This window comes from Ranitomeya variabilis, chromosome 1 (assembly GCF_051348905.1).
Source record: "Ranitomeya variabilis isolate aRanVar5 chromosome 1, aRanVar5.hap1, whole genome shotgun sequence".
In the NCBI taxonomy this organism is placed as follows: Eukaryota; Metazoa; Chordata; class Amphibia; order Anura; family Dendrobatidae; genus Ranitomeya; species Ranitomeya variabilis.
In genome coordinates, this window is record NC_135232.1 from 249,348,093 (window position 1) to 249,370,692 (window position 22,600).

Consider the following 22,600-nt stretch of genomic DNA (forward strand, 5'->3'; position numbering starts at 1 on the left):
CCTCTAATTTGCACACACACTATACTAATTGTATTGATCACTGACATATACAGTACATATCTAACTATTCTGCATCTACTTAGTGTATGTAAACCATGTCTTCTATCCTGTCGGCTCCAGCAGTGATTTTAGAGAGGCTGACAAATGAATTACCGGCTATTCTTCTATGTATCTCTCTCTGCAATATAAAGACTATATATATATACAGTGTATATATATATATATATAAAACCATATGCAAGAAGAAAGAGAAGGCACTCACCGATCTAAATTTCCCAACTTTATTTCATCTTAATGTTAAAAAAATTCCATGGCCGGGGGAGTGAGGAGCGGAGTTCTTGTGAGCAGGGATAGACGATGGCCGTTTGTGCTTGCGCTTCCACGGGTCAGTATTTTTTTAACATGAAGATGAAATAAAGTTGGGAATTTTAGATCGGTGAGTGCCTTCTCTTTCTTCTTGCATATGGTCATGGATTTTCGTGTATTTTCAGAAGAGCACCTATGATCTTGATGCATGGCTGATGCTAGGACTATTATTCATTAATACCTGAACCCAAAATTTTTGGATAACCTCTTTTCACAGACAGTGCCGTTCGTTTTTGGTCTTCTTGGCGTTAGATATATATATATATATATATATACACACACACCCACTAGCTATTGAACCTGTTCTACGCCCGGGTGGCGAGCATTTATATTGGTATATGGTCTCCATCCTGGTATGCGCCTCTTCCATCCTGCCCCCTAATCTTGTCATGTGCTGCTACCATCTTGCACCCCCATCCTGTCATACGCTGCTCCCATCCTGCGCCCCCTTCCTGTCATGTGCAGCCCCATCCTGCGCCCTCATCCTGTTTTGTGCGCCTCCATCTTGTCATGTGCTACTCTTTTCCTGTGCCCTCATCCTGTCATGTGCTGCTCCCATCCTGCGCCCCATCCTGTCATGTGCTGCTCCCATTCTGCGCCCCCATTCTGTAATGTGCTGCTCCCATCCTGCGCCCCCATTCTGTCATGTGCTGCAACCATTCTGCGCCCCCATTCTGTCATGTGCTGCTCCCATCCTGTGCCCCCATTCTGTCATGTGCTGCTCCCAACCTGCGCCCCATTCTGTAATGTGCTGCACCCATTCTGCGCCCCCATTCTGTCATGTGCTGCTCCCATCGTTGATGGCCCCCATAAGATGCTCCATAGCATAATATGCCCCGTATGCTGATGCTGCGATTTAAAAAAAAAAAAGACAGACTCACCTCTCGTCGCTGGGCGCCGAGTGCCTAAGCAGGCGGGAACACCAGCGCACTATGGGGGTCAGGTGCTGGAGTCGCCGCTGGCTAAGGCCCCCGGTGTAACAGCGTGTCCCTCCCCCGGCCTGTGTCCCTAGACTGCTATGTAATCAGGCTTGAGTCAACAACCAGAAGGGGGAGCTTTCCCTCATGGAGGGATGGATCCCAGGACACAGAACAATAGACTCATGTGTTGGCTGATTCAATTGTGTGGTGACTTGCGAAGGGCTGGGATCGTATGCTGAGGTGAGATCCTGGTGCCCGTGTGTGGAGGATTAAAAGCTGCCACGTGGAATGGTGTTGTGTCCCTCATCTGCTGGATCCAGTAAACCCATCCCAGGATTATTTTTCTTTTCCCTGGCTTCGGATTGCCAGGTGGCGCCCCCGGATCTGCTCCCTTTGTGTGGACTCATTGTAGACTAATTACGGACGCTGCAGAATTACTTTGATTTGTGTTGTCCCAGTTCCCTGTTCCGATAAATTTTATTGGATTGATTACTGGCGTGGTGTCTCTTCCTGCTCTGTCGCATGCCCCGTCACACCCGGCACTTGCGATATTCACCTGTCCCTGTTCCACCGCCGTGCGCCACTCTGTCATCCGTGTCCTCTGGCTGTGACTGTTGAGGCAGGGGGCGCGCACTGACCACGTCATCGCGCCCTATGACCTGAACGTCACAGCCAGAGGATGCGGAAGACCCGGCGGTGGAACGGGGACAGGTGAATATAGCATGGCTCACCCTCCCCCTTCATACTCACCCTCCTGGTGCGTCTCTGCTTCTACGTTGGAGATAGCGGTATGCGTTCAGTGCTTACTTATACCGCGATCTCCTGGGCCACAATCCTCCTCCCCGGATGTGTCACACTGTGGGATCCAGACTGTGCAGATGCGTCGCGCTTGCGCAGTCTATAAAGGCTTTGGACAGAGTGACGCTATCAGCGTTATAATATATATATATATATATATATATATATATATATATATATATATATATATATATATATATATATATATATATATATACAATGGTGTTCAAAAGTCCTGCATAGGCGTGAAGAAAACTATATGTTTCATACTTCTGCATCTCTACAGTGAAACTGGTGGGACATATATGTTTTTGTAATCCCTCATCGTATGCCATACTCATTTTTGAATGTCCCAAGTGTATAAATTGTTATGGTATGCGCATTTTTGATACTTTTTTTTACAGCATAACCATACCTACACCAGTACAGTGTGTAGAATGGTGAACAGGTTTCTAGGTTCATTAACTTCCAATGCAAGTTCACACAGACTTAAATTTAACTTTTTAAGATTTATTATTTTTTATTTAATTCAGAGTCCTGAAAAGGGCCTTTAGAGTGCATCTTTAGCTTCTAATACTTTATTGGCCAGCCTTTGCTCTTGAGCACCAGCTTGCATCTCTGTGGCATTGAGTGAACAAGCTTCTGCAGATGTTCACGAGTGATGATGTGGTTCCAGGCCTGTATCAGAGCCTCAATCAACTCACTATTGGTCCTTGGCTGTTTTCTAGATATCTCTAATGATACCTTGTGCCACAAATTTTCAATTGGATTGAGGTCCGGGGACTGAGCTGGCCAGTCAATAGTAGCCACCTTGTTCTTTTTTTTCCTTTCCGTTACTGTCTTAGCTCTGTGACAAGGAGCATTATCATCCTGGAAGATGTAATCCCCTGAAAAGAGGTGTTGAGCAGAAGGAAGCATTTTCTTATTAAGGATGTCTATGTATTTTTTTGCATTAACCATACCCTCCACAATATGAAGCCTTCCAACACCATTGGCTGCCATACAGCCCCAGACCATTACTTTCATCGGATGTTTCACAGAGAAGCTCAAACACTCTGGCTTGTGCTCTTCATGTGGGAACCTTCTCACATAAGACTTGCCATCATTTCCTAAAATGCAAAAAGTGCTTTCATCACTAAATAGCACTTTTTCCCACTCCTCCTTCCTCCATTTTAAATATTTAAATGCCCACAGTTTTCGCCTTTGTCTTTGTATGGATGTCATCAATGGCTTCTTTCGGGCCTTGCACCCTCTCAATCCTGCTTCCAAACATCTCTTCCTAACAGTTGATGTTGCTACCTCAATATTGCACTTTTCTTGCCATTCTCGCAGAAGCTGAGGAGAGGTGAGTTTACGATTGGCAAGGGATGTTCTTATGAGTACTCTATCCTCCCTTTTAGTTGACTTTCTGGGCCGACCAGATCTGGGCCTGTCCTGGGTAATTCCAAGCTGCTTATGTTTCTGCAAAATTCTTACGACTGTACTCTGATTACAGCCGACCTTCCTTGCGATCTGGGGGCCAGTATAACCCTCTTCATGTAGCACCACAACTCGCACACGATCCTCCGCTGACAAAAATCTGAAGGCTCCCATCATAAAACTCTACAGTATGATTCAGCTAGATAGACCAACAGATAAAACAAACAAACAAAGCAGCAGATGGGATGTAATGTGATTGGCTGCCATATCCAGGTTATGATTGGTCACAAGAACCTCATCTGTGATTGGCTAATTTTGGATCTGAAGCTGTACAATATTTAGTTGTGCTTTCAATTCCCATATTGTTGCAATAATATCAGGCAAAACTGCTTCAAAAGCTAAAAATATTACAGGGAGAGAATGCAAAATTGTATTCTGAACAAAACCATATATAATATGTCATATTAGCATTGAAGATATTTGACAGAAAACGTTTAAAACTTGAAAAATCAATTTATCCTATGCCTATGCAGGACTTTTGAACACCACTGTATATATATACTGTATATATGTATACACACACACACACCACACATTTATTCTATGTGTATATCTCTATTCTATCGTAATCTAACCTGTCACTCTGATTAAAATGTACGTGGCTGATCATTTGCAGGCTTTTAATCTATCTATCTATCTATCTAGAATATATATATACATTTTGAAGAATATTACGTTTTAAAACTATGTGTAAATGATTTAGAACATTTCTGTATGTAAAATCTCATGGTAAAATCGCACTGCAGTCGGATGTAGATCGGGTGTTAGGTGTGAAAAGTCAGATTGTACTCGCACAAAAAACGCCTGACACTCACATGACACTTGCATTGCACTCGTCAGACTTTCCTGCAATAAATAGAACCGATTTTTAAATCGCTAGTGAGTCTCCAGCCTGTGTATGTAATAGTGGTGTGAGATCAGTGGCCAAGGTCATTTAACCCCTTAAAATTCAGTTACTTATTCAAATCATTAAAATCAATGCCAACTTTGATGCCAATTCTCACGGCCAGAACCCATTTGGGAAAAGCTAAAGTGACATGAATTTCATGCAGGGCATCAAAATGCATGTAATAATGGTGTCAGATCAGTGGCCCAAAGGCATTTAACCTCTTAAAAAATCACTTACTTATTCAAATATGTGAAAATGGGCTGTTTGCCCACTTTGATGCCAGTTCTGATGCCCAGTACCCATTTGGGCCAGGCTAAAGGGACCTGAGTTTGATGCAGGGCGTCACTATCTGTGAATTGTAATCGTCAGATCAGTGGCCCAAAGTCATTTAACCCCTTGAAAACACCAGTTGCTTATTCAAATCTGTGAAAATGGGCTGTTTGCCGACTTTGATGCCAATTCTGGTGCCCAAAACCCATTTGGGCCATGCTGAAGGGACCTGGGTTTGATGCAGGGCATCACTTTCTGTGTATCTTAAGTGTCAGATCAGGGGCCTAAAGGCATTTAACCCCTTAAAAACATCAGTTACTTATTCAAATCTGCGAGAATGGGCTGTTTGCCTACTTTGATGCCAATTCTGGTGCCCAGAACGCATTTGGGCCAGGCTGGAGGAACCTTGGTTTGATGCAGGGCATCACTGTCTGTGTATTTTAAGTGTTGTATCAGTGGCACAAAGGCATTTAACCCCTTAAAAACATCAGTTACTTATTCAAATCCGTGAAAATGGGCTGTTTACCCACTTTGATGCCAGTTCTGATGCCCAGAACCCATTTGGGCCAGGCTGAAGAGACCTGTTTTTGATGTGGGGCTCCCTGTTTTATATGTATGCACTGTGGTATCAGTGGCCCAAAGGCATTTAACCCCTTAAAAACATCAGTTACTTATTCAAATCTGCGAAAATGGGCTGTTTGCCTAAATTGATGCCAGTTCTGATGCCCAGAAAACATTTGGGCCAGGCTGAAGGGACCTGGGTTTGATGCAGGGCATCACTTTCTGTGTATTTTAAGTGTCAGATCAGTGGCCCAAAGGCAATTAACCCCTTAAAAACATCAGTTACTTATTCAAATCTGTGAAAATGGGCGATTTGCCCACTTTGATGCCAGTTTTGATGCCCATAACCCATTTGTGCCAGGCTGGAGTGACATGGATTTCATGTGGGGCATCAGTAAATATGTAAATCAAGTGTTAAATCAGTGGCACAAAGGCATTTAACCCCTTAAAAATAGCTGTTACTTATTCAAATCTGTGAAAATGTGCAATTTGCCCACTTTGATGCCAGTTCTGATGCCCAGAACCCATTTGTGCCAGGCTGCAGTGACATGGATTTCATGTGGGGTACCAGTAGGTATGTAAATCAGGTGTTAGATTAGTGGCACAAAGGCATTTAACCCCTCAAAAATAGCTGTTACTTATTCAAATCTATGAAAATTGGTGATTTGAGTACTTTGATGCCAGTTTTGATGCCCAGAACCCATTTGTGCCAGGCTGGAGTGACATGGATTTCATGTGGGGCATCAGTAGGTATGTTAATCAGGTGTTATATCAGTGGCACAAAGGCATTTAACCCCTCAAAAATAGCTGTTACTTATTCAAATCTATGAAAATTTGGTGATTTGAGTACTTTGATGCCAGTTTTGATGCCCAGAACCCATTTGTGCCAGGCTGTATTGACATGCATTTCATGTGGGGCATCATTAGGTATGTTAATCAGGTGTTAAATCAGTGGCACAAAGGCATTTAACCTCTTAAAAATAGCTGTTACTTATTCAAATCTGTGAAAATGGGTGATTTGTCCACTTTGATGCCAGTTTTGATGCCCAGAACCCATTTGTGCCAGGCTGGAGTGACATGGATTTCATGTGGGGCATCAGTAGGTATGTAAATCAGGTGTTAGATTAGTGGCACAAAGGCATTTAACCCCTTAAAAATAGCTGTTACTTATTCAAATCTGTGAAAATGTGCAATTTGCCCACTTTGATGCCAGTTCTGATGCCCAGAACCCATTTGTGCCAGGCTGCAGTGACATGGATTTCATGTGGGGTACCAGTAGGTATGTAAATCAGGTGTTAGATTAGTGGCACAAAGGCATTTAACCCCTTAAAAATAGCTGTTACTTATTCAAATCTGTGAAAATGTGCAATTTGCCCACTTTGATGCCAGTTCTGATGCCCAGAACCCATTTGTGCCAGGCTGGAGTGACATGGATTTCATGTGGGGCATCAGTAGGTATGTAAACCAGGTGTTAGATTAGTGGCACAAAGGCATTTAACCCCTTAAAAATAGCTGTTACTTATTCAAATCTGTGAAAATGTGCAATTTGCCCACTTTGATGCCAGTTCTGATGCCCAGAACCCATTTGTGCCAGGCTGAAGTGACATGGATTTCATGTGGGGCATCACTAGGTATGTAAATCAGGTGTTAGATTAGTGGCACAAAGGCATTTAACCCCTCAAAAATAGCTGTTACTTATTCAAATCTATGAAAATTGGTGATTTGCTCACTTTGATGCCAGTTTTGATGCCCAGAACCCATTTGTGCCAGGCTGGAGTGACATGGATTTCATGTGGGGCATCAGTAGGTATGTAAATCAGGTGTTAGATCAGTGGCACAAAGGCATTTAACCCTTTAAAAATAGCTGTTACTTATTCAAATCTGTGAAAATGTGCAATTTGCCCACTTTGATGCCAGTTCTGATGCCCAGAACCCATTTGTGCCAGGCTGGAGTGACATGGATTTCATGTGGGGCATCAGTAGGTATGTAAGTCAGGTGTTATATCAGTGGCACAAAGGCATTTAACCCCTCAAAAATAGCTGTTACTTATTCAAATCTATGAAAATTGGTGATTTGAGTACTTTGATGCCAGTTTTGATGCCCAGAACCCATTTGTGCCAGGCTGTATTGACATGCATTTCATGTGGGGCATCATTAGGTATGTTAATCAGGTGTTAAATCAGTGGCACAAAGGCATTTAACCTCTTAAAAATAGCTGTTACTTATTCAAATCTGTGAAAATGGGTGATTTGCCCACTTTGATGCCAGTTCTGATGCCCAGAACCCATTTGTGCCAGGCTGCAGTGACATGGATTTCATGTGGGGTACCAGTAGGTATGTAAATCAGGTGTTAGATTAGTGGCACAAAGGCATTTAACCCCTTAAAAATAGCTGTTACTTATTCAAATCTGTGAAAATGTGCAATTTGCCCACTTTGATGCCAGTTCTGATGCCCAGAACCCATTTGTGCCAGGCTGGAGTGACATGGATTTCATGTGGGGCATCAGTAGGTATGTAAATCAGGTGTTATATCAGTGGCACAAAGGCATTTAACCCCTCAAAAATAGCTGTTACTTATTCAAATCTATGAAAATTGGTGATTTGCCCACTTTGATGCCAGTTTTGATGCCCAGAACCCATTTGTGCCAGGCTGTATTGACATGCATTTCATGTGGGGCATCATTAGGTATGTTAATCAGGTGTTAAATCAGTGGCACAAAGGCATTTAACCTCTTAAAAATAGCTGTTACTTATTCAAATCTGTGAAAATGGGTGATTTGTCCACTTTGATGCCAGTTTTGATGCCCAGAACCCATTTGTGCCAGGCTGTATTGACATGGATTTCATGTGGGGCATCAGTAGGTATGTAAATCAGGTGTTAGATTAGTGGCACAAAGGCATTTAACCCCTTAAAAATAGCTGTTACTTATTCAAATCTGTGAAAATGTGCAATTTGCCCACTTTGATGCCAGTTCTGATGCCCAGAACCCATTTGTGCCAGGCTGCAGTGACATGGATTTCATGTGGGGTACCAGTAGGTATGTAAATCAGGTGTTAGATTAGTGGCACAAAGTCATTTAACCCCTTAAAAATAGCTGTTACTTATTCAAATCTGTGAAAATGGGTGATTTGCCCACTTTGATGCCAGTTCTGATGCCCAGAACCCATTTGTGCCAGGCTGGAGTGACATGGATTTCATGTGGGGCATCAGTAGGTATGTAAATCAGGTGTTAGATTAGTGGCACAAAGGCATTTAACCCCTTAAAAATAGCTGTTACTTATTCAAATCTGTGAAAATGGGTGATTTGCCCACTTTGATGCCAGTTCTGATGCCCAGAACCCATTTGTGCCAGGCTGTATTGACATGGATTTCATGTGGGGCATCAGTAGGTATGTAAATCAGGTGTTAGATTAGTGGCACAAAGGCATTTAACCCCTTAAAAATAGCTGTTACTTATTCAAATCTGTGAAAATGTGCAATTTGCCCACTTTGATGCCAGTTCTGATGCCCAGAACCCATTTGTGCCAGGCTGAAGTGACATGGATTTCATGTGGGGCATCACTAGGTATGTAAATCAGGTGTTAGATTAGTGGCACAAAGGCATTTAACCCCTCAAAAATAGCTGTTACTTATTCAAATCTATGAAAATTGGTGATTTGCTCACTTTGATGCCAGTTTTGATGCCCAGAACCCATTTGTGCCAGGCTGGAGTGACATGGATTTCATGTGGGGCATCAGTAGGTATGTAAATCAGGTGTTAGATTAGTGGCACCAAGGCATTTAACCCCTTAAAAATAGCTGTTACTTATTCAAATCTGTGAAAATGTGCAATTTGCCCACTTTGATGCCAGTTCTGATGCCCAGAACCCATTTGTGCCAGGCTGGAGTGACATGGATTTCATGTGGGGCATCAGTAGGTATGTAAATCAGGTGTTATATCAGTGGCACAAAGGCATTTAACCCCTCAAAAATAGCTGTTACTTATTCAAATCTATGAAAATTAGTGATTTGCTCACTTTGATGCCAGTTTTGATGCCCAGAACCCATTTGTGCCAGGCTGTATTGACATGCATTTCATGTGGGGCATCATTAGGTATGTTAATCAGGTGTTAAATCAGTGGCACAAAGGCATTTAACCTCTTAAAAATAGCTGTTACTTATTCAAATCTGTGAAAATGGGTGATTTGTTCACTTTGATGCCAGTTTTGATGCCCAGAACCCATTTGTGCCAGGCTGGAGTGACATGGATTTCATGTGGGGCATCAGTAGGTATGTAAATCAGGTGTTAGATTAGTGGCACAAAGGCATTTAACCCCTTAAAAATAGCTGTTACTTATTCAAATCTGTGAAAATGTGCAATTTGCCCACTTTGATGCCAGTTCTGATGCCCAGAACCCATTTGTGCCAGGCTGCAGTGACATGGATTTCATGTGGGGTACCAGTAGGTATGTAAATCAGGTGTTAGATTAGTGGCACAAAGGCATTTAACCCCTTAAAAATAGCTGTTACTTATTCAAATCTGTGAAAATGGGTGATTTGCCCACTTTGATGCCAGTTCTGATGCCCAGAACCCATTTGTGCCAGGCTGGAGTGACATGGATTTCATGTGGGGCATCAGTAGGTATGTAAATCAGGTGTTAGATCAGTGGCACAAAGGCATTTAACCCCTTAAAAATAGCTGTTACTTATTCAAATCTGTGAAAATGTGCAATTTGCCCACTTTGATGCCAGTTCTGATGCCCAGAACCCATTTGTGCCAGGCTGGAGTGACTTGGATTTCATGTGGGGCATCAGTAGGTATGTAAATCAGGTGTTAGATCAGTGGCACAAAGGCATTTAACCCCTTAAAAATAGCTGTTACTTATTCAAATCTGTGAAAATGTGCAATTTGCCCACTTTGATGCCAGTTCTGATGCCCAGAACCCATTTGTGCCAGGCTGGAGTGACTTGGATTTCATGTGGGGCATCAGTAGGTATGTAAATCAGGTGTTAGATCAGTGGCACAAAGGCATTTAACCCCTTAAAAATAGCTGTTACTTATTCAAATCTGTGAAAATGTGCAATTTGCCCACTTTGATGCCAGTTCTGATGCCCAGAACCCATTTGTGCCAGGCTGGAGTGACTTGGATTTCATGTGGGGCATCAGTAGGTATGTAAATCAGGTGTTAAATCAGTGGCACAAAGGCATTTAACCCCTTCAATACCATACCTCAGTGCCCACTTTGATGCCCATTTTTGTGCCAGCCTTCTAAATTTTGTATCTGTTTTTAAGTGTATTCACAAGAGGGCACATGACCGCATATTATTATATACTCAGAATGGTTTATTTTTATACAAAAACCTGAAAAAAACAGAAAATAAAAAATAGCCGAATAAGAAACTGCTGAATAAGAAACCAACTTCAGCCCGAATAAGAAACTGAACGAATAAGAAACCAACTTCAGCATCGTAACCTCCATGGCGTCCACAAGCTGTCATGCTGCTTTCCTTTGCCGCCTTGGAGAACACGCCCCTCCCGATAGGACACGCCCCCGGAAATGACGTCACACCTGGAAGGAGCCCATACACTCTAGCATTTACCCTGCGGTGACGGAGGCCTGGTGTCTGTAGGCCGTGGCCGCTTGTCATGTTGTCCGGTAAAGCACGGAAGAAGAGCAGCGGGAAGACAGGCCCGGCGGCGGAGCTCCTGGTGTTCGGCTATGCCTGCAAGCTGTTCCGGGACAATGAGAAAGCCTTGTACCACGAGCACGGGCGGCACCTCATCCCGTGGATGGGAGACTCTCACATTCAGATCGATAGGTCGGTTGGTCTCTTATGACGATTGTTTACCGTTCACTAATCTAATGGGGTTATGTCTTCAGTGGCTGCTGTGGCTCCTCCGCTATGGACAGGCCTGCAGTGTGTGTGTGTGTGTGTGTGTGTGTGTGTGTGTGTGTGTGTGTGTGTGTGTGTACACAGTAATGTGCCCGGACACAGGCAGGCCCCATGGTGGCCGGATCAGTGGGGTCTCTTGTGTCTCAGCCTCCATGGAAGGAGAGGAGACCCCATAATTTACAGATGTGCCGCTGACCTCCATGGTGGTGCGCTGCAGACTTGTACAGTGTGTGGCCTGTATGGGAAGCCATTGTCTAACACAAGATCAGGGTGACTATTCTGTGACCCCACCGGTCATCGTGGCCCCACCGGTCATCGTGGCCCCACCGGTCATCGTGGCCCCACCGGTCATCGTGGCCCCACCGGTCATCGTGGCCCCACCGGTCATCGTGGCCCCACCGGTCATCGTGGCCCCACCGGTCATCGTGGCCCCACCGGTCATCGTGGCCCCACCGGTCATCGTGGCCCCACCGGTCATCGTGGCCCCACCGGTCATCGTGGCCCCACCGGTCATCGTGGCCCCACCGGTCATCGTGGCCTTGCTGTGAGGTCTGAGAGCTTTCCTTATAGGGCCGGACTGCGTGTAAAACGGTTTCCATAAAGTGCTGCTGCCGTGACACAAGCGTGGTGTAGAGGGTTAAACAGACAGCTACACGTATTGCCATCCATTCCTCAGTACTGGGGGCATCGTGTTGCCCATCCCTTCTCTTCATACAGATGTATGTATACCCACCCCCCATGGAAGCTGCTTGTGTGTGTGTGCTTGGGGTGGCTGCAGGCCTGTCTACTAGTGGATTGGGTGAGCAGCAGAGTTTGGTATAGCAGGAGTCTTGCTATGAAACGGTTAACTGACTTCTATGTGATGTTGGTTCTTTCGAGTAGTCGTAGCTCTCTTTACAAGCCATGCAGAGTGCCTGCAGCTTTCCACAGATAGACCTGAAGAAAGTAGCTCTTCTACATGATGTCCGCTCTGACCGACTCGGGGGACATCTTATAAGAACAGTCCGGGGGTCTCGCATGATAATAGAGAATACAAAGATATCTTGTTAACCTATCTGCTGCAATACTTGGAAAAACGACATAAAAGCTTAGATATAAAATGATAAAATCTACCTACGTATTTTCTGGAAGTAGACACCTAGCACACAGGGAAAATGCCATACAGCAATTAATACTTGTGCATCATAATGTAATGGCTCTGAGGGGTTAAGTTTCTCCTTGTGGAGAGAAGTTGGCAATAAGGAGCCTTCTAGGCCATGCAATGCTCCAGTGGGAACTTAAATATGCAAATAATCTCATCATAGAGGAAGAAGGCAGGAACCCTAGAGCCAACTATAAGACGTAGCAGTCCTAAAAGTGGTCCCTATCGACCCTATCCAGGGAACCTGTCCCCAGGTTTTCTCCCATGTAAACTAATTATGGCTCTAAAGACTAAGGCAGGTTCTGTTCTATCTGCCGCTGGATCCGCGCTGTCACCGACCGCTCCTGCTGGCGAGCCAGATGCTCCACATTAACAGAGCAGCTCCTCTTCCGGTCTGCTTTGTCAATGGGCCCTGACTGCCCATGTCATGTTTATTGACAACAGGCTCACCGCAGTTAGGTAACAGGGAACCAGCTGTCAATTAGCATGACAATCTGTGACCATTCTGTGCCACCACAGATCGGCGCTGGGCACAGCAGGCAAGTAGTTAGCAACTAGCTACCTGTTCTTAGGCCCTTAGTAAAAAAAAATATACGTATCTATAGTTCTGGATATGCCCTTTAAAAAAAAAAAAGGAAAGTTTTATTTTTGTTTTTAATCATTTTGTCCAGCATGGAATATCATATCTATGTGGGGATTTGGCTTAATTCTTGTTAAATAAAAAAAAAAAAAATTGCATGTAAACCGCAGTTTATTGGCCTGCCTGTGGCATCTAGATGTCAGAATGCACTGATGCTGGCAGTGTAGAGGTCAGCGCCCATGTCCCTGCAGATAAGCTGCTGCAGGAGATTGTTCTGATAAACCCATCACTCCTGTGCTGACCCCCACACTGCCAGCATCTGTATACTCCACGTGAGTTCATGCAGCTAAAGGCAGGCGGATAAGGCTACTTTCACACTAGCGTCGCTTGCTGTACGTCGCAATGCGTCGTTTTGGAGAAAAAGCGCATCCTGCAAAGTTGCCCGCAGGATGCGTTTTTTTTCTCAATTGACTTGCATTAGCGACGCATTGCGACGTATGGTCACACGTCGCATCCGTCGTGCGACGGATGCGTCGTGTTTTGGCGGACCATCGGCACAAAAAAGTTACATGTAACGTTTTTTTTGTGCGTCGTGTCCGCGCATGCGCGGCCGAAACTCCGCCTTCTCCTCCCCGGACATTACAATGGGGCAGCGGAAGCGTTGTAAAACTTCATCCGCTGCCCCCGTTGTGCTGTTATTTTTCAGCATGCGTCGGTACATCGGGCCGACGCATGGCGAAGGCCCCATACCGACGCTAGTGTGAAAGTAGCCTAACCTGCTGAAAAACACTGGTTTGGAAGCCACTTGAATGTGCTTTTTTTATTTTATTCTTTATATACAGGAATGAAGATACATTCACTATTACTATGATTTGCAAAGTTTTATAACTTTCCATGATGGACAACATTACAAAAAAACAAAAACCAGTTACTCTTAATAATCATTACTTTTGTGGTATAACACATAAATGGAACATATATGTTCTTAGCCATGAAGGGTTAGACGATGATTCAGGTGTATATAAATTACCTTTAACTTGAAAGTCACAATTCCTGCATTGCTAATAGTTTGTTGGTGAAATGTTGTAAAGGCCCTAGGGAAGGCTGTAGATGTGTCCAGCACCGCTCCCCTGCTGATGGTCTAGTGTGGAGCTAGGACTTTGTACACTGCGACACACACGGAGGAGCCGCACTGCGTCTTGTGCTAGAAGCTACAGCCGTGTATTTATCAAACCTCCATATGTGCTCCTTCTCGCGCTGTAAATGACAGTAGCCATTTTCCAAGATTGGGGCATAACTTTGAAGCCCCTCCTTTTCTATGTATTTTCTTATTATTATTTTGTTAACTGATAAAATGCAATTTTCTGGTGATTAGAAATATAGGGGAAATATATTGGGGTAAGATACATTTGTTCATCGCTGGTTCAGCAGGAACATATGAGCCGTTCTGAGAAAGCCCCACAATCATGGCAGGGCAGTCTTACTTGAGTGGGCTACCTCAATGGATTAAACTTTTGAATTTTACATTTCGGACTGGTCTCCTTTAACCTTTTCAGTGCAGGACTCCTGCCTATATTGAGCTCAGTTTCACACTTACGCACTGCTTTTATTTTCAGTACTGTATAGGAGAGTTCTTCATCGATGGACTATCAGATTGTGTCCTGGGGCGACACTTGTTTTTTTTTTTTCCTTAATGGGTCGGAGGGGGTAAAGTGATGGAATCTTTTTCTGATGAAGATCTCCTGACACTTGGTTTTAACAATGGAATTGATAGCTTTATTGTTGTGCCCATAATAAAGTTAAGTTTCCAACTCGATTTTTATGTGAAAAAGATTCCAGATGCTTTGTTAATGGTTACCTCCGTTATACCTATGTTCTTAAAGTGTGCCTCCTACATTGTTCGTGTCAAATTCAGCCGATATTTAGTTGTATGTCAAGTCTGTTGTATAATTCATTAGTAACTGTGCGTGCCTCTTTGTAATAGAGACTCGAGTCTCCGCTTAGAGGGAACCCTGAAGGGCGACTTTACTTCTGAAAATGCTAGCATGTCTGGATAGGCCCTGATGCAACAAGAAAAATGAAACCTGTAGAACTCTAATGTGCCGATGCTGAGAAATCGAGCTTTCATGCCTGATTCAGATTAGCCAGCAAATGCAGTGGGGGTGTCAATGTATTTGCAAAGACACCCCCAGTGCACTTCCTGTCTACATTTTTTTTTTTTTTGCTTATATAGCGCCATCATATTCTGTAGAGTTTAACAGACATCATCGCTGTCCCGATTGGGGGTCACAATCTAGGTTCCTTATCAGTATGTCTTTGGAGTGTGGGAGGAGCCTGGGGACAACATACCAACTCCTTACACATGTTGTCCTTGGTGGGATTTGAACCCAGGACTCCAGCGCTGCAAAGTGCTAGCCATATGCTGCCCATTTGCTTGATTTCTCAGTGCAAGTGCATCGCATTACTGCACAACGGATACCATTTTTGTTATTGTATTAGAGTCTGTACAGTCATTATCATCCCGAGATGTTGTTTGAGCTGTTTCATAATCTGTTTGATGGCGCCCCTTCAGGGTAACAGGTCTGCCCCTGGCACTGCACCCGGTGACATACTGGATATGGAGACTGAGAAGAAGCGCCCCGGATTTTCTGCTCTTTTCATGCATCTTTGCAGCTTAATACACAGCAGTGGCGGTACAGATTGTAATGGAGGATATGGCAGGCTTGCCGAGTTAGGTCCCATCTACTTAAGTGTAAAGGGTAAATGATATGGGGCGTACACTTTAAGTGCATGATTTACATGATATAAACACTATTAGGTGGCAGTGCCGACTTAGTAGGTTTATGGCATTATTCAGTGAAAACACTAAAGCGATCCTTCAATTAAGTTAATCACGTTGTATATTAAGGAGGCTTTTTGTGCATTATTTTCTACCTTCATCTCCATATAGAGATCACCGCCATCTACCCCAATTAATTGTGCTTTATGGTCAGCCTTCTGCCGGGAGCGCTGCTAGAACTCGCTTTCTGCTGTGCAGTCGGTATCCTTCTGTAAAGCCTCCTTAAAGTACATATGTATGTTTTTGCCATGTATGTGTGTGTCTCTCTACTACATAACCAGAACTTATTTCCTCAGCCATTTGGCTAAGGGCCGAGCCTAGCCATGCTTATACCACCAAGGGATCCACGTTTCTGCGGCGAAGATTTCTGCTGAGAGATGCGGACTAGCAGAAAGAAGCGAGAAAATTTCCAGCCTTTGGTTCTTACGGATAGGTATTTATGTGTTCGGGTTCGTGTGAATGTAAATTAGAAGTTTCCAGATTCCCCTCAGAAACTAAAAAACAAATAAGTAAAAAGTTTACATTTGATTACATAATTGGTTAAAAAAACCATCATAAGGTAAGAGCTTCTAATAGATTGCCAGCTGACATTTTGGGAATCTGATCTATTCTTAAAAGAGCCAGACAAGATAGACATGTTAAGTTTTACATTGATAGAGCAATCTACACAATGTACAGCGGAATGTCCAGACTCTGAAGGGTTAAGTGAGAGGGACTCAGTTTCCAGAGTGATTGTAAGACCCCTTTGGTGGGTCTGTTTTGTGACAGGGCAGAGTAGACAGGTAAGTTCTCATATGGAGAATTGGCGTTTGAGGCACATCGTACTCACCATTTGTTTCGTGTTGCAGGTATGATGGACGGGGTCACCTGCATGACCTTTCTGAATATGACGCAGAGCACAACTCGTGGAACAGAAACTATAATTTATCCGAGGAGGAGGCTCGAATAGAGGCCTTATGTGATGAAGAGAGGTATTTAGCGTTGCATACGGACTTGCTGGAAGAGGAAGCAAGACAAGGTATATCACTACACACCCGTCCCTTACTATTAACTCCAACCCATCCTTTAGAGTAAAACTGTACAGTATGTAAATTGGTCTAAAATCTCTGATTATTTTATACTCACTCTTTCTGATGTTATCTATTTGACAGTTCCAATGGAATGGAAAGCAGCTCTCTGAATGTGGACCGCAGGATAGGGTTTTTTTAATTTTTGTAGACTGCTTTTTCCCATCTTATCTGTGCACTGGAATATGCTCGCTTTACTTAATTATTGTAGAGAGGAAAGCCACAAGTCGTGGACAAATCTTCAGAATCCTGAACTTTGTCCTGCATGTATGCTACCAGTTTCACTTGTCAGGGAAAGTAGTTTGCCTTTTCTCCTGTTCATTAATATGGATCTATTAATACATGACCATTGGCAATATCTGAGGGATAATGGCCTTTCACGCAGCTGAAGCATGACTTTGTTGTGTTTTTTTAGGTTTTGTATTTTTAATATGTTTGTATTTTCCTTCAAGAGGAAGAATATAAGCGGCTAAGTGAAGCCCTGGCAGAGGATGGGATGTATAACACTGTCGGCTTCCAATACAAAAGTGACTATTATGATCCTTCACAACCCACAGAGGAAGAAGATCAACAAAAAGGCAAAGACGACAAAGGTATTTGATGTGTTTATTAGCTTAAACTGTGTTTCTTCCCAGCAATCCCTTAACCATAGGATAAGAAATAACCTACTGATTGCTGGGATTCCCCACCTACGTACCCGCAATCCTGATAATGTGGGATCTGGTGCTGCAGCCCCATCTTCAATGAAGTGGAGATACTCTTATTCAACATCAGCTCCATTCATTGTGTTTGTGCCTGCTGGAGAAAGCGAAACAACGCCGCTCGGCTGTTTCCAGCATAGACAGTGAATGAGCATAGGTCAGGCAAACGCACCTCCATTTCATTCAAGATGGGGCTGCAGAACGGTTTTCTAAATTATTAGGAGTCATTGTGGTTGGATGCACGGTTATCAGTTAGTTATTCCAGACACATATGCTACCATTCAAAAGTTTAGGGTCGCCCAGACAAGTTTGTGTTTTCCATGAAAACTCATACTTTTATTAATTAAATGAGATGCCAAATGAATTGGAAATCTAGTCCAGACATTGCCAAGGTTTGAAAAAAAGATTTTTATTTGAAATAACAATTTTCTCCTTCAAACTTTGCTTTCGTCAAAGAATGCTCCCTTTGCAGCAATTACAGCATTGCAGAACTTTGGCATTCTAGCAGTTAATTTGCAGAGGTAATCTGGAGAAATTTCACCCCATGCTTCCAGAAGCCCCTCCCACAAGTTGGTTTGGCTTGATGGGCACTTTTTGCGTACCATACGGTCAAGCTGTTCCCACAACAGCTCAATGAGGTTGAGATCTGCTGATTGCGCTGGCCACTCCATTACAGATAGAATACCAGCTGCCTGCTTCTGGTGTGCTTTGGGTCATTGTCCTGTTGTAGGATGAAATTGGCTCCAATCAAGGGCTGTCCACAGGGTATGGCATGGTGTTGCAAAATGGAGTGATAGCCTTCCTTATTCAAAATCCCTTTTACCTTGTACAAATCTCCCACTTTACCAGCACCAAAGCAACCCCAGACCATCCCATTACCTCCACCATGCTTGACAGATGGCGTCAGGCACTCTTCCAGCATCTTTTCAGTTGTTCTGCATCTCACAAATGTTCTTCTGTGTGATCCAAACACCTCAAGCTTGTTGCTCAGTTGTGCAGCAGGGCCTCCCACTTCTTTCTACTCCTGGTTAGAGCCTGTTTGTGCTCTCTGAAGGGAGTAGTACACACCATTGTAGGAATTCTTCAGTTTCTTTGCAATTTCTTTTATGGAATAACATTCATTTCTAAGAATAAGAATAGACTGTCGAGTTTCACATGAAAGTTTTTTTTTTTTTGGCCATTTTGAGAGTTTAATGGAACCAACGAATGTAATGCTCCAGATTCTCAACTAGCTCAAAGGAAGGTCTGGTTTATAGGTTCTCTAATCAGCCAAACTGTTTTCAGCTGTGGTAACATACTTGCACAAGGGTTTTCAAGGGTATTCCAACCATCCATTAGCCTTCTTACACAGTTAGCAAACACAAAGTGCCATAAGAACTCTGGAGTGATGGATGTTGGAAATGGGCCTCTATACACCTATAGAAGATATTGCATTACAAACCAGACTTTTGCAGCTAGAATAGTCATTTACCACATTAACAATGTATAGAGTGTATTTCTGAATCATTTAATGTTAGCTTCATTGAAAAAAACTGTGCTTTTCTTTCAAAAATAAGGAAATTTCTAAGTGACCCTAAACTTTTGAACAGTAGTGTTCATATACACAACGGGGGAGGGAAATCCACAGAGCAGTGGTTTAGTATGTGGGCTGCTACTCCTTAAAGTCTATAGAAGTTGGAGAAATAGATGAGCACTCTTCTAAATGTCCAAACACTCCTAAGTGTGCTTGTATTAAATTATTTTGACGGGAGAGATGATAAAACATCATTTACACCGACTTGTTAAAGTAAAATTTTATTTGTATATGCAAATATATTTCTCTTTATGATTGATCTGCCTGAAAGTAGAATATTTTCACGTATCAGACTTACAGGAAGGATGCATGTCTAGGTATAATATAGTGTTGAGCTACAAAATGCAAATTTGTCAGGTGGGAAAACTTAAAGGGAGTATGTCACCCACAAAATATTTTTTTTTTTTTTTATAACCCCCTACGCGACTTTGGGATTTTGCGTCTTTCGTTTTTTCCTCCCATTCTTCACAAAGCCGTAACTTTTTTTTATTATTATTGTTCCGTCAATATGGCCATGTGAGAGCTTGATTTTTTTTTTTTTTTTTTCCTTTTGCTGGATGAGTTGTACTTTTGACTATCACCATTTGTATTACCATATAGTGTACCGGAAAATGAAGGAAGAAAAATTCAAGTGCGCTGAAAGTGCAAAAAAAGAAAAGTGAAATTCCACAATTGTTTCTTGTGGTTTTTGTCTACCATGTTCACTATATGGTCAAACTGAGCTGCTATTATGATTTTCCAGGTCATTATCAGTTCATAGATCCCAAATATGTATAGGTTCTTTTTTAGTTCTTTTTTGGTCCGGCATTAATGGTGGACGATGAATCTGCTTCCTCTCAGGAACACGTTGTATCTTTTAAGAAGTCTCCATAATCACCCTGAGTTTCAGGATATTATCCAAGACACAGGGAGCAGAAAAGCGCTTTACGGCTCAAAAAGCCACGGAAGCTAAATATCCTTTCTCAAGGGATCTGGTGAAGGGCTTACTTCTTTCTCCTTCTGGATCCTGCCGTGTCGCGGCTTGCATCCAAAACAATCTTCTCTCTGTCAGACGATTCATCAGTCAAAAACCCTTCTGACCGCCAGATTGATTATTTGGCTCGCTCAGTCTTTGAAGTCTCAGGAGCAGCCCTCCTTCCATCCTTTGCAGCTACCTGGGTAGCTAAGGCAATGGTGACCTGGGCTGAGGTGTTGACCTTTACCGTCCACGGCAGTAATCTTCCCCCAGGGACGGCCAGACTAGTTAACCAGTTAGCTCAGGCCGGAGATTTTGTCGTTAGCGCCTCCATAGATGCGGCTAATTGCGCAGCGCAAGCGGCTGCTAACGCAATTTCCATCGGGGGGGGCCCTATGGCTCCGCGATTGGCGAGCAGACTCTCCTTCCAAAAAGTCGCTTACCTCTCTTCCTTACCAAGCGGGTCGTTTAATTTGGGGGGAAAACCTAGACCAAATCATTTCTGACGCTACCGGATTATTAAAAAAAAAAAAAAAAGTGAATTTCTTCCCCAGCATGGAATCAGCAGCAGTTTCGATTCCGGTCATTTCGTAACAACTCCAGTTTGTCGTCCTCTTCCCCTGGTTCGGGACGTCGGGACAACAGAACTTCCCAGGTCTCATACAGACCAAACCGTTCCTGGAAACCCGGACCCAGGCCGTCTGCCCCTGAGCCGTCCGCATCCCTTAAACCTTCACAATGACTCGTTGGCGTGTCCGCCTGACACTGACAACGTAGGCTGACGCCTTCTTTCGTTCCGTCAACAGCGGCTCTCGGTCGTTCACGACGAGTGGGTCAGAGAGCTCGTGTCTTCCGGATACAAAATCGAGTTTTTTCTCTTCACGCCATACAGGCGCTTCAAAAGGACGGTGTCATCACTCCAGTCCCTCGTGACCAAAGGTTCACGTGGTTTTACTCCAACCTTTTCGTGGTCCCAAAGAAGGACGGGACTCTACGGCCCATACTGGATCTCAAACTGCTAAAACAAATTCGTACGGGTCCGACACTTCAGGATGGACCGCCTCCGTTCCGTTGTCGCGTCCCTGGAAAAAGGAGAGTGCCTTGCATTCATAGACATCAAAAGATGCCTATCTACACATCCCAATTTTTCCCTCTCATCAGCAGTTCCTGCTCTTTGCAGCCCAAGAAGTACACTTCCAGTCTGTGGCCTTGCCCTTCGGACTTGCCACCGCCCCCAGAGTCTTCACAAAGGTCATGGCGGCTGTCATGGCCATTCTTCACGCTCGGGGAGTGGTAGTCCTGCCATATCTGGACGACCTATTAATCAAAGGTCCGTCCCAGTCTACCTGCGAGGAGTCGGTGAGCATCACCGTGGATTCTCCTTCTCGCCTGGGTTGTAAGATCAACTTCGAGAAATCATCTCCAGTGCCGGCCCAGCAAATCTCCTTCCTGGGCATGATTTTGAACTCTTCCCGCGGGCTGGTCATTCTCCCTCCAGAGAAGGTTCTATCCTTACAACAGGGAGCGCGCAGGCTCTTCCGCCCAGTCCCTCACTCCATTCGCTTTGCGATGCGCATCCTCGGAAAAATGGTTGCGGCGATGGAAGCCATTCTGTTTGCGCAGTGCCATCCCCGTCCCTTGCAACAGGCGCTCCTTTTAGCCTGAGACAGAAGCCCGGTTCCTCTCGACCGTCGCTTTCATCTACCCCCACAGGTCAGGCAGACCCTCAGGTGGTGGACACTACAGTCTTCCTTGAACCAAGGGAAATCCTTTCTTCCTGTGCGCTGGTTAGTGGTGACTACTGATGCCAGCCTTTTTGGCTGGGGTGCAATTTTTATTCACCACACGGCACAGGGTCGTTGGTCCACGAGATAGTCACGTCTCCCAATCAATATCCTGGAAATTTGAGCGATCATTCTCGCTTTACACAACTTTCACCAACCTTCTCGCAGGTCATCCCATCAGAATTCAATCCCACAACGCCACAGCCGTGGCGTACATCAACCACAAGGGGGAACCCGCAGCAGAGCAGCCATGCGCGAAGTCTCCCACATCCTGCGCTTGGCAGAGACCAATCACTCGCTCATATCGGCAATCCACATACCGGGCGTGGAGAATTGGGAAGCGGACTTCCTCAGTCGCCAAAGTCTTGCTTCGGGCGAGTGGTCCCTCCATCCGGAAGTTTTCCAGCAGATTTGACTTCGCTGGCTGACGCCGGATGTGGATCTCATGACCTTGAGGTTCAACAACCAGGTTCCCCAGTTCATTGCCCGTTCCCACGATCCTCGCGCCATCGGGGTAGATGCCCTGGTTCTGTCGTGGCATCCGTTCCAGCTGCCATACATTTTTCCGCCCCTTTCTCTGCTTCCGAGAGTCATCAAAAAGATCAGAGCAGAGGGGAGACCGGTGATTCTCGTCGCGCCCGACTGGCCGCGCCGAGCATGGTACGCGGAACTCGTCCAAATGGTCGCCGACACCCCCTGGCGCCTTCCAGATCGCACGGACCTTCTCTTCTAGGGCCCAATTTGCCATCAGAACTCTGGGACCCTGTCTTTGATGGCGTGGCTGTTGAATCCTGGATTTTA

General features: G+C 44.3%; 1 protein-coding gene across 6 annotated transcripts in view; it reads left to right on the forward strand.

Moving 5' to 3' along the window:
- Positions 1-10,742: 10,742 nt before the first annotated feature.
- Positions 10,743-22,600, forward strand: part of SFSWAP (splicing factor SWAP) — a 183,956-nt gene continuing 172,098 nt past the window's right edge. For 2 of the 6 annotated variants that reach the window (XM_077293318.1, XM_077293319.1), the window contains exons 1-4: positions 10,867-11,084; positions 16,016-16,152; positions 16,568-16,737; positions 17,239-17,379. In XM_077293318.1, coding sequence (XP_077149433.1) covers positions 16,097-16,152; positions 16,568-16,737; positions 17,239-17,379 — 367 coding nt within the window. In that variant the 5' untranslated portion in view covers positions 10,867-11,084; positions 16,016-16,096. Of the gene's footprint in view, positions 11,085-16,015; positions 16,153-16,567; positions 16,738-17,238; positions 17,380-22,600 lie in introns of all 6 variants that reach the window. The other 4 variants (XM_077293315.1, XM_077293317.1, XM_077293316.1 and 1 more) reach the window with 4 other exon arrangements.